The 19,811-nt window shown below is 45.8% G+C and overlaps 1 protein-coding gene across 8 annotated transcripts in view; it reads left to right on the top strand.

Annotated features, from left to right (window-relative positions):
* Window positions 1-19,811, top strand: part of OBSL1 (obscurin like cytoskeletal adaptor 1) — a 178,404-nt gene that overhangs the window by 10,454 nt on the left and 148,139 nt on the right. For 7 of the 8 annotated variants that reach the window (XR_014002243.1, XR_014002245.1, XR_014002246.1 and 4 more), the window contains 9 exons: window positions 836-1,141; window positions 2,306-2,587; window positions 4,148-4,426; window positions 5,122-5,394; window positions 7,790-8,062; window positions 9,081-9,353; window positions 10,220-10,492; window positions 13,898-14,170; window positions 18,728-18,806. Coding sequence is in view for 2 of the 8 variants with exons in the window: in XM_081171357.1 (XP_081027483.1) it covers window positions 836-1,141; window positions 2,306-2,587; window positions 4,148-4,426; window positions 5,122-5,394; window positions 7,790-8,062; window positions 9,081-9,353; window positions 10,220-10,492; window positions 13,898-14,170; window positions 18,728-18,806 (2,311 nt within the window). In the remaining 6 variants the exon portion in view is untranslated. The remainder of the gene's footprint in view (window positions 1-835; window positions 1,142-2,305; window positions 2,588-4,147; window positions 4,427-5,121; window positions 5,395-7,789; window positions 8,063-9,080; window positions 9,354-10,219; window positions 10,493-13,897; window positions 14,171-18,727; window positions 18,807-19,811) is intronic. The other variant, XR_014002244.1, reaches the window with a different exon arrangement.

Genomic DNA, 19,811 nt, shown 5'->3' on the forward strand with positions numbered 1-19,811 from the left:
TTTCTGTTTAAAAGAGAAAAAACTAACAAACACAAAATCTACTTTGTGGGAAGGACACACAACTTTGTTTAATGTGTATTTTGGCCTTAGGTCTATCAAGCAGATATGCAGATTGAGGATTTTCTTCCCTCCCAAGACATCACTTTTTGGGTTTTAAGAGTGCAAACTGAATTTGTGTAAATGTACATGCTGTTGGCAACATCACATTGAAGTGTCTATTCTGCCATGTGCACATGTGATGAAGAGCTGTAGATGACTATTGCTGTTTGATGCACACACATTGCCACGAACCAGTGATGGCCTAGATAGGGGCTAGAACTGAAACCCAATCCTAACAAGATGGAGGTTAAATAATTTGTCTAAGAGGCTTCATGGTATTCAGTTTGTACTGAATGGGCTTGTGACCCCTCTAAACTTAAGGATCAAGTTTGTAGTTTTGGCGAACTCACAAGCTTTGTTACTGGAGAACCATGTACCCTTCTCCTCTCCCTTCCCCTCTTCTTCCTCCAGGCCCTCCCTAATTCTGTTCTAGGGGTTCCCCCAATAACCTGGAGCAGATTCAGGGAGAGTGCAGGAGGAAGAGGGGGTCCTATTGCACTAACAGGATGCGCTGGTTGTATAATGTCATCTGACAGGAGTGCCTTGCATCATTTTAAGCTTGTGCACTAACTGTGGCCTTAGATAGAGAGATAGATAGATAGATAGATAGATAGATAGATAGATAGATAGATAGATAGACAGACAGACAGACAGATGCTGGCCCGTTATCCATGCTCTGGATTATGCCCCAGGTTAATAAGATGGAAAATTGATAGAACTGAATTATTTTTTCTAGGTGCCAAGAGGATCCCACCAAGTGCGCCCGTGGCAGCAAGGATGTGCATGTCACGCAACAATGCTGCCCTCCTAACTTGGTGCCCACCACCTGATGTTCACCGCAGCCCACCAAGTAGTTACATTCTTGAGAGGCAGGCAGTAGGAGAAGCTGAGTGGGTGCCTTGCCTCACCACTGATGTTGCCAGCATGGTTGAAGTTCCAGGCGATGGTGTGCCTCAGGAGGCTGACTACCGTTTCCGTGTGTGTTCTGCCAATCAGTATGGAAGTAGTGGCCATGTGGAATTCCCAGGCACTGTGCACCTTGGTAAGCCTCTCTGCCCCCTAATAGTGACTGGACACTGTCCCTTACTCAAGCATGGACATTGCAAGGATCTATGACCTTTTATTTTTGAACCACTGGGCACTCTCTTCTTCCACTGTCCTTTGCCATTGGCCTCTGCAGCTGTGAAAACACTATAAGTGTTGCCACTTCCTTGCTTTCCTGGGCCATGATGATCCACCTGCCTGCTAGACTACCCTTACCATTTAAAGGGAAGGACCACTACTCTGTCCAGCTACCTTCTGCTTATATTTGCTCAGCAGGGCACCTAAATTAGCTAGGCTATTTCTTACTAACTAGCCAGTATCTTTAGTCGAAACAAAATAGAAAAATTCCTTCCAGGAGCACCTTAGAGACCAACTAAGTTTGTTATTGGTATGAGCTTCCTGCAGTCAGCTTTGGAAGCTTGTGGTTTTCTTTTTCTTTCTTTTTTGGGGTGGTGGTGGGAATTCTCATTTCCTTTTTTTTGGTCTTGTCTGAGACCTCCCTATTCCTTTTTATTTTAAAGCTCAGTGTATGTGCTGTGATTACTATCTCCACCTTAGGCAATTCACAATATACTGTGTGGTGATCTTGTGACAGTAACTCCTTCAAACCAGGCCTGCTTCCAGCATGTGGCATATCCGTGGAAGTAGATGCCTTTTGTCTGGTACTGGTGCCTCTGTAAACAAAATGGCTAGGTTGTGCTCAGGCGAGGAGCAAACTGCAGTAGCAGAATCTGGCAATACAAGCCACCCACTGAAGCATCGCCACCGCCACAGATGTGACAAACCACCCACCATGAGAAATGTGCTAACAAGCTTTCACAACAGTGATATATAATGGATTGTTTTCACTTACTAGATTTTTTACAGTGTGCAGAAATCTAAATTAAATATATAAAAAATACAAGCTATCATTTTGATGATGGTTACGTCATATGGATGCTGCCCCCCCCCCAAAAAAAACCCACCTTCAGATGTGAGCAGCACCAATTCCACAATAACTTTCCACCTGGAAGTACCCTCAGACAATTGAATGCCTCCCATTCATTTTCTTCCACAATCTGAACTCCTTCCTTCCTATTTGTGTGTGCCAGTTGAGTGTGTGTATACATGCATGCCTCACCCATTTTGAGCTGACTTCCTTCATCTCTGTCTGCCTTTGTAGTGCCCAGGGCTCGTATACAAAAAAGACTGCAAGATGTGAAGGTTCATGCTGGAGAGGATGCTACTTTTTCAGTGCAGCTTTCAGCCTCTCAGAGCGGTTGCTGGTTCTTCAATGGGAAAAGGCTGGAAGAGGAGGAGGGGGAAGAAGGCCAGCAGTACCAAATCACACACAGCGGGTTGGACCATGCTTTGCGGATCAAAGGAGTGCAGCTAGCAGCCAATGGGTCTGAGGTGCAATTTGAAGCTAATGGTGTGAAGGAATGTGCTGCATTATGTGTACAAGGTGAGCCTTTGGTTGGATCTAGGTAGCGGGCCAGGAATCAGTCGACTGTACCTAAAATGATTACATGCAAGCAACCATCCCATGAAAAGAGCAGTGCTTTGCTCATAACATACAACAGTGTTCAACCTTGGGTCCCCAGATGTTGTTGGACTTTATCCCTGACCTTTGGGTAGGCCTGCTTTGGATTATAGTCCAACAACATCTCCGGACCCATGGCAGAAGAACAGAGGTTGGGCCGATGGATTGTTCTGCTGTGAGAATAATAGTTTGATGGAATTTAGATGGAAATAATAGCATAGAGGTTAAGGTTTTAAAACCTCTTCCGTAGGTTTTTCCAGTCAAAACCAGAGCCCCATTTGCAATTATTTTCAACTAAAACAAAAAAATATAGCAGGAGATCTGATCATGAATTTCCTGTGCCATATGTGGTCTAGCCCTCCAAGCTGCCAGCTGTTATTCCACTTGGATTCCTTGCAGCTGGAATCTTTATAGCTGTAAATGACAACAACTGGCTTCAAGGCATTTGCATCAGATCTCTTTGAAACTCCCCTCTGACAGTTTACTCTGAATTGCATTTGTTTATTTTGAGTTTCTGTGATTTGCACTAGTCTTTGCACAAACCAAAGCCAAATTGGCGCAATCCAGTTCTGCCGAAACTAGTAGATAAGATGTTCTCCTGCACATGATACATTTCAGCCAATCTGAAATCTCAGTCATAATTTATGTTGTCTTATGTATTAATTTAATTTCCAAGATCTCTGTGCCCTCCAAGGCATCTCCCCTATATGATTAAAAATGTATAGCACAGCTAAAATAACATAAATGCATGCATAAATACAACTGAACATAAAATACATCGGTTGCAACTGCATAACAAGTAAAACAGCAATCCAAAAAACAAAACAAAAAATCAGATAAACAGAAGTAGCGACAGTTTAAGCAATTAAAATAAATGGGAAGCTTGTCTTCTTGTTTGCCTTGTCTGTACATTTTAATTTTTATTGCCCTTTAAAAATGTTTTTTCTATACTATAAAGGCTACAATTCATTGTGCATAAATAGATATAAACATACCTGTTGTTGTATAATATACGGTATGTATGAGGCGTGACATGATTAAAGGAAATTTCCATTGCATTTCAGTTATTTACAAGGATTACCCAAGGAAGGCTTTTAATCTGAATCACTGTTACTAAAGCAGGAACTGTCACAATATTCTTCTGAGTAAAGGAGATTATGAACAGTTGGATTAAGCCTATGGATCCATTGCCTTGGCACCAACTGTGTTGAAAGATGGAACAAATCAACACAAGCTTCGTATCTGTCACTCAGAGTTGTGTTTAAATACAGATATCCTGATGATTCTTCCATCCCAGCAATTTCTTGTGGTTATCACCATAACTTATTACCACAAGGTAGTCACTTCTGTGCTTTTCACATGTGACACTGGACAGAGGTTTTCTCTCACAGGTGTACCTGGTGTTTTCAAGTGGCGTCACCTGTTCTGTCTGTGAAGTTAATGTTTCATTTTGCATAGGTTTCACACGCTGTGTCTCCCCAGCCCCACAGGTACATATCACCCCAGTGCCTGAGGCTAGGCGACTCCGAACACTCACAGCTGGCATGCCTCTACTCCTGGAGTGTGAAGTCTCTATACCTGACACCCCCACCAACTGGTTTAAAGAAGGGAATCCGGTGGCCTTAGATGATAGTCGCTTTGGTGTCCAAACCGAAGGCCGTATCCACAGGTTGTTGATTTCCTCTGTCTGCTCTTTGGACTCTGGGACATATACATGCGATGCAGGCGATGATGCTATCAGCTTCACTGTGACCGTGGATGGTGAGTGGAGGAAAAAGAAGTTGGACTAGTTTTGAGGATCAGCTAGTGCAAGTTCTACTTGGGTCACCAATGGAGCCATTGCTGGGGGCAAAAGGGTGTCATTGAGGTCTTTCCCTGACACCTGTGAACCCTCTGAGGCCACACACACACTGTCACCTTGGCCATGGTAGTTTAGGATAGTTAACTATTCCTTCCTTGAAAAGCAAGTTACATAGAGCTGAAGGAGGAAATTGGAAGACTGATACTCTTTCTCACTTCCTCTTTCAACTCTATGTGCTCAGATTAATTGTATGGGGTCAGACTTTTACTAAGATCCCTTTGAAAACATAACTGTGTGTGCGCGCACCTTCTCTCTTTCTGTCTCAGGGCAAGGAGGAGGAATAGTCCAGGGGAGAGGAGGGAGAAGAGACCAGAATGGGTGGCACCCACAACATTTGCTCAACATCCTGAATGTGCCCATGGGCCTAAAAAAAGTTATGCAACCCTTGCTAGATTAAGGTCTTAGAGTAAGGTCTAACCTATTAAAATAAAGGGGTCCCTTAAAATAAGGGGCACCTGTGAGATTTCTGCCGTCCGGTCCCAACAGGAGTTTGTCCTGCAGCTCAATCTTTTCCACCCCCAATTCAGAAAATGTGCTCCATCCTCTGAATATTTTCCACCTTTTCTGCCATTATAGTAACTCTTTGCTGTTGCAGAACCTCCTGTGAGGGTTGTTCACTCCAATGCTGAGGAGGCCCATACCTACCAGGTCACAGAGCGTGTGGTGCTAACCTGTGAGCTGTCCGACCCCAATGCTCCCGTGCGCTGGTACAAGGATGGGGAGGCAGTGAAAGAAAGCGACAGCTTCTTACTGGAGAGTGAGGGCCCACACCACCACCTGGTCATTCCTGCAGCGCAGGTGAAGGATGCAGGGGAATTTGTGTGTGACATAGGTGGAGATTCTCTGCTCTTCAACATCACTGTTACAGGTTAGTAATTTCCCCCAAATGAAGGGCCACCACAATCTGAACATGCCCTCATTGCTCAGTCCTTGAAAGCTTGGTACAAAGAATCAGATAGATAACAACCTTTTTTTCTGGCTCAGATAAGGGGACAAACAATACAGGAATATATTTCTGCATTCATAGGGAAAGGCCTGCTTCATCCAATGCATGGACAATGAAGATGGTGGATATCTATTTTTAATTCTGATTCTGATGAAATAGGCTCTTGTCTATCAAATCTCATGACAAAATTAAGTAGCTTGTCTCTAAGGTGCCACATGTTTCAGTTTGTTTTTTTTTTTAAATTTTTATTGGGTTTTCCGCTTTTATAAAAACAATACAGACACAAAAATAACACAAGACAAAAACATGTATAGATTCAGCAGATCCTCGTTTCATAACCTTGTTCCCTGACTTCCCCCCACCCCCCCTCGTGCATCCCAATTCCCAAGATTATATCGGCAAGTTGGTATTTCTCCTCTTAACCATCTTATTCATTTTATTACCTCTTTTCTAATAAAAAAAAATTGATTTTCCTAAGTTGGACTTAAGTTCTCTTCCATCGATTTTTCATTTTATCTTAATTAAAAGTCATATTAACCAAACCTAAAAGTCTTAAGAGTTTTTAAGAATCTCCTCTTCCCTCCCTCCCATCCCCGGTTTTTGTCCCTTCCCAATAAAAATCCAAAGTCAAGATTCTCAGCCTGGGTTCCTCACGTCCGAGGCTTTCAAGTCTCTTTCAGTCCCTCTCCGCCGGTCTTGTTGGTAGTCCTTTATGTCAGTCGTCGAGTCTGGAAAAAGTTCTTTCACCATCAAAGTATATTCTCTTCCCACAAGGAGATTTGAAAGCAACTGCTGGAAAATTTCCACAAAGCCTGTATCTTCAAAATCAAAGTCCAAACGGAGGCCCCAATCATATTTCTTTATTTTAAGTTCCTGTATTCCATATTGTCCCAGAACCTCCTCCTTCTTCTTCTGCGTCTTTCGCAGACTTGTGGTAGATATGTTCCCAGAGTCTCCTTGCTTGTGTTCCACAGATGTCAGCTTTTGGTTGTTGCTTCCCAAGGTTACTTTCTCTTTTTCTTGTTTAGTCTCTTCCACCTCTGTAGACATTGTTTCCCATTCAGCTGTGGATTCTTTCTCATTCAGGTCCTCAATACAAACAGCAGAGTTGCCTGTTCCCAAGGTCATAGTCATAAGTTGTTTATTCATGGCTAAGCTCTGCTCTTGTAAGATTCCCACTAATTGAAACATCCTTTCGATTTCCACTAGTAACTTTCCATCCACAGCCATTGTATCCATTGTAGTTTCACAGAATTCCCCCTAGGGGGAATCTGGTTACTTATTAGTCTTTTCTCGAACAGTCCTTTAACTTATTATTATTACTTTGTTTCCAACAATTTTGGCTCAATTATAACTCGTCTTAATCCAGAGGGATCTTAGATAGTGATTTTTCCACTTTAAACTGCCCGTTTGGCAGCTTTGACAGCTGTCAAACTCCGCAGCTCTTACACAGGCACAAAGGCAGGACGTTCCCGAGCCCGGGAGGGGGGGTTGTTTAAAACAAAAAGAGGGTCTCCAAAACTCCACTCTCCAGCACAAAATTTCCTTTAGCTAAATCTTGAAAGTTAGTGTCCTTTTTAACTCACCCCACCAAGGGTAGGCTCTCCAGCTTAGCTCTTATGTCGTTGCTTATATCGTCTGCAAGGGGGGGGGGTGCGGACTTCCTTTTAGCACACCCCCCGGTCGTCTCCAATTCAGGGTAAAATTTTTAAAGTCCCAATCCGTCTTACTCACGGGTAATTCTTTCAGTCCAGATTTTCAAGGAAGGAAGTCAGCGCTCTCTGGTCATGGCTCGCGGCTTCGCTCCACCGAGGTAGCGGTCGACTCTCAGTGCCACACCACCCCCGTATCCTCTCCGCAGCCTTTAAAAAGGCTCTTCGTGGATCAGGGGGGGCGCTTAAGGCACCCGCCGAGTCTTCAGTCCGCAGGCTTCCGCGCCTGCGGTTTTTAAGGGTCCCCGCGTCGGAAGTCCGCCACATGTTTCAGTTTGGGGTAGGGTTTTATTTTTTTTTTCTACAGCAGACTACATAGCTCCCTTTTCTGAGGAGTAGGAGCATTCTTCTCAGCCATCTAGACTCTGGCACCTAAGTTGCAGAAGATTTTACAACAGGCAGGTGAGACGGAGAGGCAGTGATGGCTCCCCCATGTCCCAGTGTAACACTTTGACCACTGCACCATCTTTTCTCCTTAACACTGGTTCTTGTTTCCATAAAGCTCACAGTTTTTTGCGTTCGTTTCCAATTCTAGAGTGGGGATGCAACAGGCTCTGGGGCAGTAATAGGCTTTTCATGGTGCAGTTCTCCCTCCCCTCCCCCAGACCCTCCTGTAAGGATCCTGCACTCCAACGCTGAGGAAACCCATGCCTACCGAAACTCTGAACGTGTGGTGCTGGCCTGCCAGCTGTCCCGCCCTGATGCTTCCGTGCGCTGGTACAAGGATGGGGAAGAGGTGGAAGAAAGTGAGCGCCTCCTGCTGGAGAGTGAGGGCTCACACCGCCGCCTTGTCATTTCCTCTGCACAAATCCATGATACAGGGGAGTTTGTATGTGATGCAGGCGGTGACTCTGCCTTTTTCAACATCACCATCACAGGTGAGAGCTGTCCCCTGTCCTTCCCCACTTTTTATATATGTACATTATATATTGCCTTCTTGACAGCCAAGGGGTACTTGCTCAGGGAGGGAGAAGTGGTTACCATTTGAGGGAGACCCTGTCTCCCCCAGCACTGCTCCTTCAAGGTGCCCTGTGCAGCTCCTTTCCACCTCTGACATAGGAGGGCAAAAGGAGCCCCTCAGAAAGACTTGCAACATCCTGCGCAATCCTCCCCATGCTTTGTACCTCTGACATTGTGGGTGGAAAGGAGGGTTGCAGGAGGATTGCAGAGGGCCTTGCAAGCCTCCCCATGCTTCCCCTTTGTACCTCTGACATCAGTATACCTGAAGGAGCATCTCTACCCCCATCATTCAGTCCGGACACTGAGGTTCATCTCTGAAGATCTTCTGGCAGTTCCCTCACTGCCAGAAGTGAGGTTACAGGGAACCAGGCAGAGGGCCTTCTCGGTAGTGGCACCTGCCCTGTGGAACGCCCTCCCATCAGATGTCAAGTAAATAAAAAACTATCTGACTTTTAGAAGACACTGTATTGGGAAGACACTGTATTTAGAAGACACTGTATTGAAACCCTGTATTGGGAAGTTTTAATATTTGATGTTTTATTACATTTTTATATTTTGATGGAAGCCACCCAAAATGGCTGGGGAAACTCAGCCAGACGGACGGGGTATTATTACTATTACTATTACTATTATTACTATTATTACTATTATTATTAGAGATTCTCAAACGAGCTTGCCTATCTGGCTGGTGGCTGCTGTTTAGAGTTTAGTGCTGGGTTCTTCTCCAGCTCTACTTGGCGCTTTCTGCATGCAAAGCATGTGCTTTACCACAGAGCTAAGGCCCTTCCCTAGAATAATAGAATTACAGAATTGTAGAGTTGGAAGGGACCCCTAGGGTCATCTAGTCCATCCCCCAGCAATGCTGGAATCTCAACTAAAGCATCCAGCCACTGCATATAAACCTCCAAGGAAGGTGACACTTCTTTTTTGTCACAGAGCCACCTGTGCACGTTGTGTGCTCCAACGCGGAAGAAGATCATACCTATCAGATCTTGGAATGTGTGACGTTGTCCTGTGAGTTGTCCCGTCCTGATGCCCCTGTGCTCTGGTACAAAGATGGGGAAGAGGTGGAAGAGAGTGAGGGACTTCGGCTAGAGAGTGAAGGATCCCATCACCGGCTGGTCATTGCCTCAGCTTGCGTCCAGGACACAGGAGAGTTTGTGTGTGATGCAGGTGGCGACTCTGTTTTCTTCAATATTACTGTTACAGGTCAGTGTGAGATTTGTTGTTTTTCCCCAGACATGCATTTTAAGGCCAATAATGGTCCTCAATCTTTAGGCTAGAGAGCCTTTCACTTCTAAAACTCAAGACAATGTAGTCTTTTTGTAACTTTTCATAGCCATGTTTGAGTTGGCTAAGTTGAGTTAAATGATACCAAAAGAGGATTCAGTCTGCCCCCTTTATTTGTCATTAGCGATTGTATCTGAGCATGTAGTTGAGAACTTCTTATTTATCTCTCTCCTTTGTAAGCATTGGTTATTTCTTCTGAACCTCTCTTCTCTGTGGCTGTTCCATGACACTTTCCTGCCCTGTACTGAATTTTGTTGAAGGTCTTTGCTGAATAGCTTTAATGCAAGCAATTCAGCCACTTCAGATTCAGAACTCTTGAGTGAATATATCTGGTCATCTAGGAAGACTTTGCTTTGTTAATTATCAGTTCTCTTCAGTGCCCAAAAACCTGGTGGCTTTTGATACAGCAGACAAACATGGCTTCTCCTTCAAAACACTTTGTTGACAATTTCTCAGTTTTAAAGGCAATCTAGATTATATGTCCAGTATAAATTACAGAGTTGGCAAAGGGTTTGATGAGAACACGAGTTCTCCCAAAGAATCCTGGGAACTGTAGCTCTGAGAGGTAAACTACAGTTCCCATTATTCTTTTATGGAAGCCGTGTGTGTTAAATGGATGGTGTGTACACAGCATTGGTGTCCAACAATATCTGAAGGGCCCAGAGTCCCCCAGCCCTATGTTATATGGTTCTGTTCTACTTCCCAATATTTCGGTGTGGTGTTGGTGGAGGGGGCATATTTCTTTCTACTGATCCCCATCTATAGAATGTCTCTTCTTGCCACAGTACCTCCTGTGAGGGTTCTTCGCTCCAATGCTGAGGAGGCCCATACCTACAAGGTTGCAGAGCATGTGGTGCTGGCCTGTGAGCTGTCCCGCCCTGATGCTCCCGTGTGCTGGTACAAGGATGGGGAAGAGGTGGAAGAAAGTGATTGCCTCCTGCTGGAGAGCGAAGGACCCCACCGACGGCTGGTCATTCCTTCAGTGCAGATGAAGGACGCCGGGGAGTTTGCGTGTGATGCAGGCAGTGATTCTGTTTTCTTCAACATCACTGTTACTGGTAAGAGAACTAATCAATTTATCTTCGTAGAGAGACGTCCCCTCCCAAACCCATGTCCTTTGCTCTTCTCTGTGCTGCAGTCCATGGTGCTTCAAAGGCCTTATTGGTGTACTTTGGTAAGAACCAACAGGGAGAGGAGCATAGCTGCCATGCTGCATAAATTGTACTGGTCCATCTTGTTTTGTGCTGTATTTATGAACAGTCATCAGACAGATGCCTGAAGGAAGTTCATGTTCACTGTTGATGTATCTGGTGGTTAGAGGTCTACTGACTCCGAATAAACACAGGAGTTGCACTTTGGGCTGTTCTGAGTAGTTTGCCACTCTATCCTCATTTGTTATCTAATCCTTTGACAAAACTTTATGTTGGTTGTCATCACAACATCCTGTGTTAGTCAGTATCGTAAGCTGATTATACCTTGGTGCAAAGAGGTTCTTTCCTTTGTTTGTCTGAAACCTCCCGCTTCTTATCCATTTCAGTGGATTAGTTTACAGTATACATCTTGAGTGGGAGTGAATAATATTTTCCTTTTCACTCTTTTTCATGCCGTTAGTGAATTCTGTTCAGAAGACATTGGTCTTTCTTCTTTTTAAGCTAAAAAAATTAATAAAATCAAACTACTTCATTTACAAGAAAGATACTTGATCTCCTGAATTCTTTTAGTTGCCTTTTTCTGCCATCATTTGCTCTGCTACTTCCAGAGGAGTAGCTGTGTCAAGTCTGCTGCAGCAAAAACAACAAAGAATTTTGTGACACCTTAAAAACTAAAAAGTTATGGCACAAGTGTTTGTGAGCTACAGTCCACTTCATCAGATTCATGAAGTGTAATCCTCAGGTGTAGATGTATGTATGTAGATACGTAGAGATGCACACACAGAGATTGTAAGAGGGGGATTTATAAGCAGTGAGGTCAGAGACAGATGAAATGCAAAAAGTACAGATAATGACAATTAGAACTGAAATATGTGCAAAATAAGCACAGTGACCCTTTACAAAGCAGTGATAGGTGATAATCAGGTTGACAGTGCTGAGTTAATTAACATTTGAAGTGGGAAGGGAAACAATTGGATAGAATTGATGGCCTTGATGAATTGTAATTCAGCATTTTCAGTCTGGAGCCTCTCTTTGTAATTCATTCCTTCAAGTATGGCAGTATTAAGATCAGTGCCAAATGTCAAGGGCAAATGGAGCTTAGCTTGGAGCTTTGAATTCAGATTGAGTCAATTTGAGAAAAAGGTCAGACCTATAGTCTTTATGGGGAGCTCTGAAGATCCTAGGAGCTGCCTTCCAATAACCTAAGTGAGGAGCAGTGTCTGTTGTGAATTTCCACTTATGTTCAACCTTTAAATTTGCAAATATTTATAAATTCCAGTAAGCTTCCAGTGACCTCCTTAGAAAGGAAACAGAGCTTCAGCCAGTCCGCATTCACTGCACCCCTGAACCCTCTCAATCCAGGCATGCATAACTGTTGTTATAAATGTGGGTTCATCACAGGTTAATATAAGGAAGTTGTGTTATTTGCTACTTTATTTTCAGGCACTTTCTCAAAAATTCCTAGCACGGCATCTGCCTTCCAAAAAACAAAAATGTGGCAGCATGCTGAGATGACATTTTCAGTAAGCTTTCCCTCTCTCTTTCGCATGCACTCTGCCCCCACACTTATGCTTCCCATGACACATTGGTTTCTCCTGCCCCCTTCACTTTGCTATCTGGTTCCTGATCCACTGCTTTTCACTTTGGTTAGAAAAAAAGACAACCTGCCAAGCATCCTCCCCCAACCAGTGGTGTAGTGGTCTGAGGTTGGGGGGGGGGGTGGAGTGCTGATGGTGGATGGATTGTAAGAAGTTCACTCCGCTTGTCATGTGATACTTTGAGTTCCAATCACCAATTGAAGCAGGCAGACAGTCACAGGTCAGCACTTTACTGTTCAGGGGCTATCCGGCTATGAGGCAGGCAGTAGCTGACCAGTGAGACACAATGATTTCTCCCACTGGCGAAGACAACCCATAGTGTTTATACCTAATGCCAATCAGGTTGAGCTTATAACTTGTAATTGCTGCCTCTCATGTTGTTTTTGCTGCGTTTGCAGCACCAAAGTGACCTCCTCAGGGCGCAAGCCTACACAGTCTGTATGGAGGTCCTGGGCTGCCCAGATGACAAGACCACCACTCTCAGACTCACTGGTGTGATCCAAAGCAAAGCAATACATTTGGCACCAGCTTGGCTGCAGGAGTTGCCGGAAGGAGCCATACAAGACGCCATCCAAGCACCTCAGGGACTTCTGTCCGGATTTGTATAGGGTTTACTCCTTAGCCTTTTCTTCTCCCAAAGATGTCCTGCAAGGCAGCAGGTACAGATTGTTCCTCAGGATTTACTCCTGAAACCTTTCTGAATGAGTATAGCTGTGAGGCAGTGGAGGTTTAGGATCAGAGTTTTCCTTCTCCTAGATGGGCTACCTTCCCAGGTTGTTGACCCCACTATATTTCTGAAAGGGACGCGTGTAGTGCTGTGGTCTAAACCAGTGTTTCCCAACCTTGGGCCTCCAGCTGTTTTTGAACTACAATTCCCATCATCCCTGACCACTGGTCTTGCTAGCTAGGGATGAGCCACAGAGCCTAGGGCTTGCCAATCAGAAGGTCAGCGGTTCAAATCCCCACAACGGTGTGAGCTCCCGTTGCTGGGTTCCAGCTCCTGCCAACCTAGCAGTTCGAAAGCATGTCAAAGGTCAAGTAGATAAATAGGTACCGCTCCGGCAGGAAGGCAAACGTCGTTTCCATGTGCTGCTCTGGTTCGTCAGAAGTGGCTTAGTCATGCTGGCCACATGACCCGGAAGCTGTATGCTGGCTTCCTAGGCCAATAAAGCGAGATGAGTGTCGCAACCCCAGAGTCGTCCGCAACAACCTAATAGTCAGGGGTCCCTTTACCTTTGCATTTACTATTTCTGCAGCAGGGTTCCTGCAAGGTCTCCAGTCTCCTAGAGCCACCCAATCAGCATGAAGGGGGGGGGGCTTTTTAGCCACTTTGTGATCCAACGTGAAACATTTAGGAATACTGAAAACACAAGGTGCTTCAGTTTCAGGAGAATGGTGTCTGCTACTCTGAAAGAAGATATCGAAGCACTCCAAATCATTTTCCATGTATGTATGCAGAAAATAGTAAATCTAACTAAAATGAAGACCTGCATTGATCATACCCTTAGCAGGCGCATAGCTGTGAGGGTATGTGGCTGTGACACATAACTGTGAAGGGACCTTGCACTTCTGATTTTGCTACTACACTACTGCCCCCAACAGTCTCCAAATCTGCTTCTAATTCCTGAAACTTCTCTCTCTCTCTCTCTCTCTCTCTCTCTCTCTCTCTCTCTCACACACACACACACACACACACACACACACACACCCGTAGAGCCACCTGTGCAGATTCTGCACTCCAACGCAGATGCGTCCCATTCTTACCAGGCCTCTGAACGTGTGGTGCTGTCCTGCATGCTGTCCTGCTCCAGTGCCCCTGTCCGCTGGTACAAGGATGGGGAGGAAGTGGAAGAGGGAGAGCGCTTGCTGCTGGAGAACGAAGGGCCCCTCCGACGCCTTGTCCTTGCCTCAGCCCAGGTGCAAGATTCAGGCGAGTTTGTGTGCGACACTGGGACTGACTCTGCCTTCTTTGTGGTTACAGTTGCAGGTTAGTAAATGTACAGTGGCACCTTCCTTAGGACTCTTCCGCTGACCACTCTGATACATGGCATATATTTCCTCAGAGTCCCACTTTGAAGCCCATTGCTAAGCTTCTGTCAGACAATACTGAGCTAGATTAGGGGTGGGAAACTGGATTTAGACAATAGGCCAGATTCTGATGTCCCCACACCCTCCATGGGCCACTTTGGCAGGTGGTCAGCCCCACCCGCCTGCCAGTCACCTGATGTCAGCATCCCATCAGGTGAAATATTTCACTTTGCACACCAGCTTGAATTCACTGTTGGAGCTAATCCCTGCAGGCTGGCATTCGGCACTGAATTTAAATTCATCACCAGCAAATGTAAGCTCCAGTTGCAGCAGGGACTGACTCTGCTTGAGAATTTAGAAGGCACTGAAGGGAAGCCCCACTTGCAGTGGAACAACTGGGAGCTGGCTTTAAGGCTCCCAATTGTTCCTTAGTAGCCTCAGTTTTACCCGCGGATGTCAGCTGTGGGAGGGAGGGTGTGGCTGGGGGAAAATAAGGACTCCTGCCAGGCCTAATTTAGCTGGCAGGCTGAAGGTTCCCCAAGCTGAGCTAGACCTACAAGTTGCGTGACCTGGTATAAGATAGCTTCCTATGTTCCAAGGGCATGGGCACCTGAGCTCAAATTCCAGGGATCAGATTTGCATTTAGCTTCTATAATCTGTATTGCACTTCACTGTGGAGCCATGTGGCAGAGATAATGCCAGTTTGAGCGTTTCCTGAGCTACGTCCTGAAAAAAACTCTAAGGAAGTTGCCTTATATTGAGCCAGACAACCTATTTATCTAGCTCAGTGTTGCCTACACTGACTGGCAGCAGCTGTCCAGAGTTTGACACGTTTTTTCTCAAGCCCTACCTGGACACACTGGCGATTGAACCTAGAATGTGAAAAGTATGCTCCACAACAGAGCTATATGGGTTCAGTGGTTAGAGCAGAAGCTGGTGAATGAAGCCAGCTAGAGCTGCACCCAGTGGGTGCTTTTGAAAGTGGAAGTTGATAGGCCTGGATTCAGATTTCTATTAATTGATTTATGTATTGGAAAGGGTGGGAAAGAGACAGAAGTCAATTCTTGTCCCCCCATGGGCTACCCCTGAGCCTTAGAGGCAAGCAGAGATATTTAAATGATATTTACTAAGAAGTTTAAATGAAAGTACAATATGTAATTGAATATGTATTGAAAGATGAATAGATGTTCATGAGAAAATGAAATTAAGAAACGCTGAAAATAGTGAAAAGCAATACAGTTTGTATATATTGTCTTTCCTACCATATCTGAGTGGGCTCAGAGAGGGTTACAAGATACCCAGAGAACTGAACAGAAATGTCTCTCCTAGATTCCAATCCAACACTTGGTTTTGCTGCACAACACGGATCCTGTGCCATGCTGCACATTTGCATCATATGTGAGTGTCTGGCTTTAGTTAGCTTTTCCCAAAGCCAAACCATGGTGCTGAGCCCTATGAGCCCTCCTGCAGCTTCTGTGCTCAAGCTAAGCCCTTCCCAACTCTAGAGCCAGGGGCTGCAGTGGCTGTGGAGATCCTGTCATGGCTCTGTGGGCCAAATATATGTGTCTGTGGGCTTGCTTCTCATGCTTAAGCCCTGGATCTTTGTGGAGGTGTGTCTTGGCCTTAGGGCAGGGCAGGGCAAGCTTTTTCCAGCCTAAGGGCCACACTCCTTTCTAGGCAACCTACAGGGGGCCACATGCCAGTGGTGGGCAGAAGGAAAAGTGGGCAGAGCAGCAAATACAAAATTCATAGTAGGCTGAGTCCTCCATCCAGAGAAGCAAGAGGCATTATCAGAATTCTCAAGGTTGCAGTCCCAGCTAGGCAAAAACACTTGAGAAGGATGCAGAGCAGCACCAGTGAAGGGTGTGGTAGCCTGGGAAGAGGCTGTGTAGCTGGGGAGAACCCTGAGAGGCAGATAGAGAGACCAGAGAGTGACATTTGGCTCTTGGGCTTGAGGTGGGGAACCTCACCCCTGGCTTAGAGGATGGCCGCAGCAAGCCACTCTCCAGCTTTGACTGCATCATGACCCAATGGATGGAGTTTTCTCACTATCTTAAAAAGGCCATTCCCACCCGCCCCCACCGCGCTCCTGCAGTCTTGTGTGAGAGAACGAAGTTCTCATTGCAGCTATGGGGATCCAGTGAGGATCCATGCAACTAAAAGTGCTGTCGTCTGGCACAAAGCAGGAGGTGAGGTGGGAAAAGAGGATATGGCAGGCCAGCCTTTATCTTCCCTTTTCACCCTACATCCTGGCTCCAGAGGCTGAGGGCTTGTAGATCTACACTGCTCTCCCTTATCAGCATTTGCTGGCATCATGAATGCAACAAGGCCTTCACCCCCTTGCGATTTCTGCAGGTTTGGGTAGAGGCAGGGTTTCCCCCCATCCCCACCTCAACAAACCAAGATTTTGCTCCATCCCTCCTGACTCATCACAGACCCTCATACTCCTATCCTCTTCCTCTGCTGTTTTGCTGCCCAGCAAACCTGCCCACTAGCTGCCTACTAGAGTAGTGGTTTTCACACTTGAAAATTTTGCCCGTCTGTATTTATTCAAGATACTGGTCCAGATTCAACTAAATTGTTGTGTTAGCAGAAGCCAATGGAAGAGCTCCTATTACTGCAATAGGATTTTCCTCCATCAATGCCCCCCCCCCGTGCTCCCCCACTCCTTCCTCATGTGTTCCCTCCCTCCCCAGATCCGCTCAGCAGGGTCAGGAGATCCCCTAGAACAGCATGAGAGGGGAAGAGAGGGGAGATAGTTCTGCCCGGCAGGCGGAAATGCTTCCACTGACAGTAGTGTTTACCCAGCAACTTTATGGACCCCTGTGGGAATCAAGAAGGACACTGACAAACTGGAACGTGTCCAGAGGAGGGCAACCAAAATGGTCAAAGGCCTGGAAACGATGCCTTATGAGGAACGGCTAAGGCAGCTGGGCATGTTTAGCCTGGAGAAGAGGAGGTTAAGGGGTGATATGATAGCCATGTTCAAATATATAAAAGGATGTCACATAGAGGAGGGAGAAAGGTTGTTTTCTGCTGCTCCAGAGAAGCGGACACGGAGCAATGGAGCCAAACTACAAGAAAGAAGATTCCACCTAAACATTAGGAAGCACTTCCTGACAGTAAGAGCTGTTCGACAGTGGAATTTGCTGCCAAGGAGTGTGGTGGAGTCTCCTACTTTGGAGGTCTTTAAGCAGAGGCTTGACAACCATATGTCAGGAGTGCTCTGATGGTGTTTCCTGCTTGGCAGGGGGTTGGACTCGATGGCCCTTGTGGTCTCTTCCAACTCTATGATTCTATGATTCTATGATTCTATGAATCCATCCTCCTCCAAATCTGTTGGATGAGGCTAGCCATGCACTGGAAACATTAACAGGGCTACAGTGGCCCACTGATTGATGATGTCCTTCTCTCTCCCACCCACCTAATGCTCTCTGCAATTTTTCACAGTTTCCAACATTATTATATACGCACTTACACCCACATATATTTTATATAATGAATATATGCAGTAAACAACCAATAGCTATAATAAACAATAAAAGCAAAATCTAAAATAATGATCAAAGCAAATTCTTTCCCAATGGGCGATCAAGTCAGAGAAGAGAATTACGGCTCACCTAAAAGTTACTATCGCTGGTTGTAAATTGAATTACCTTCTGCATACCCCTCTGAATATCAATTCTTCATTCAATACCGATTCAATTACATATTGTGCTTTCATTTTAACTTCTCAGTAAAGTTAATTTAAACTTCTTCGGTTGTCTGTCAGATTCACGGGCACTCCAATAAGCTCCTCATCAGGGAACTGGAGTTCAGCTCTGGATCTTTTCCAAGGCACAATTCAGAGAAAAGTCTTGGTTCAACATTACAAATTGCTGTAACTTGAGACACATCCCACTCAACTGCACCTCTGGTATAAGTTGAGCCTGTTGAAACAGGGGAAGAGAAAAAGACAAGAGTAACATACAGAGTTCACTTCCTGCTCCCTGTTTGAAAGCCACTATTTGAGAAGCAGAACTATGATGGAGGAAGTTGCTTGCCCACACATGAGTCCAGAGTAATATCCTGTTTGTCTGCCATTGGTTGCCATACAAATGGTTATACTCAGTTGAAAATGGGAAGTGCCAATTAAAGTGCCAGGGGGCTGGGACCCCTTGGAAGGCTTTCTGTTTCACCTGTGCTCATAACCAGGGCTCTGTTTTGAACTCTAGGAAGCAGGAAAACAACGTGCCTCTGAGCATGTGCAAAGTGTCTCCCCTCACCCACATCTCTGAGCAATTACCAGGCCCTTTCATTTGGCATTGCAGGTCAGAGGATATGACATTTAGTTATTCTTGAGCCCACTTCTCCTTACAGAAACTGAGCCCTTTCTATAAATTAAAGGGGCAACTGAGATAGGATATTTTGTTCCATAGCACAGATTCCCTGTAGGTCAATTTGAGATCATGTGTCCTCCTTCATGTGGCCACAGGAGCACAAAGGTGCTCCATCCATTCACAATGTCTCTCTTCAGCTCCGAAGGTGCACATCGCTCCAGTGTCAGAGGCCCAGTGTCTCCAGACAATCCTGACTGGGATGCCTCTCCTCCTGGAGTGTGAAGCAGGGGCGCCGACTTATAAAAAATATTGGGGGGGCCCATACCGGGGTCCTGCCGCTGGTTCGCTCGGGTAGCCGGGAGAACGCAGTTCGAGGTGGCGGTGTTGGGGAGAGACCCTCGCTCAGGGCGCCACGAGACTTGGCGGCCGGCGGCCTATCTGGCGGGTTTTGGAGCGTATTTCGGCGGAGCGATTGGGGAGGAGGGGGCTTGTTGCCGGATTCTTCAGCTGGGCCGGAGATCCGCTGCTGGGGGTCCCTGGGCCGAGTTGTGAGCACGGCCTGCTGAAGGGAGATCCAGCCGATTGCGTGACGGGGACGGCCGGGGCTCTCCGGCTAGGGCGCGCGGCTGGCTGGCTGGTGAGGGAGCAGGTGGGGAGGAGGCGGGGGTCCTCACTCTCTTAGGAAACGAACCCGCGCGCCCAATTGCCACGAAGTCCGAAGGGTGCGTGTGTGGAATTAAAAAGCAAAAACGAGATACGGGCAGGGCAGGCAAAGAGTTTTCCGCAAGAGGATGGAGGGCAGGTTGAAGAGAAAATCACTCAAGATGAGACAGTCAAATCAGCCATGATAAAATGGGCTCAGGATATTGGGTATAACATCATGTTTGAGGACTGGGAAAGGTTATGGACCACCGGAATGAAATTCACGGCATGTAATGCCTTGAAGGAAAATATTATGAAAATGATTTATAGGTGGTACATGACCCCAGTCAAGCTTGCAAAAATATATCACCTGTCTGATAATAAATGTTGGAAATGTAAGGAGGCTGAAGGGACATTCTTTCACCTCTGGTGGACTTGTCCAAAAGTGAAGGCCTTCTGGGAAATGATCTATAATGAGTTAAAAAAGGTATTTAAGTATACCTTTCCCAAGAAACCAGAGGCCTTCCTCTTGGGCATTGTTGGCCAGAAAGTGTTAAAGAAGGATAGAACTTTCTTTATGTATGCAACTACAGCAGCAAGAATTCTCATCGCAAAATATTGGAAGACACAAGATTTGCC

The sequence above is a fragment of the Podarcis bocagei genome (assembly GCF_964188305.1).
Source record: "Podarcis bocagei genome assembly, chromosome: 1".
NCBI classification, from domain to species: Eukaryota; Metazoa; Chordata; class Lepidosauria; order Squamata; family Lacertidae; genus Podarcis; species Podarcis bocagei.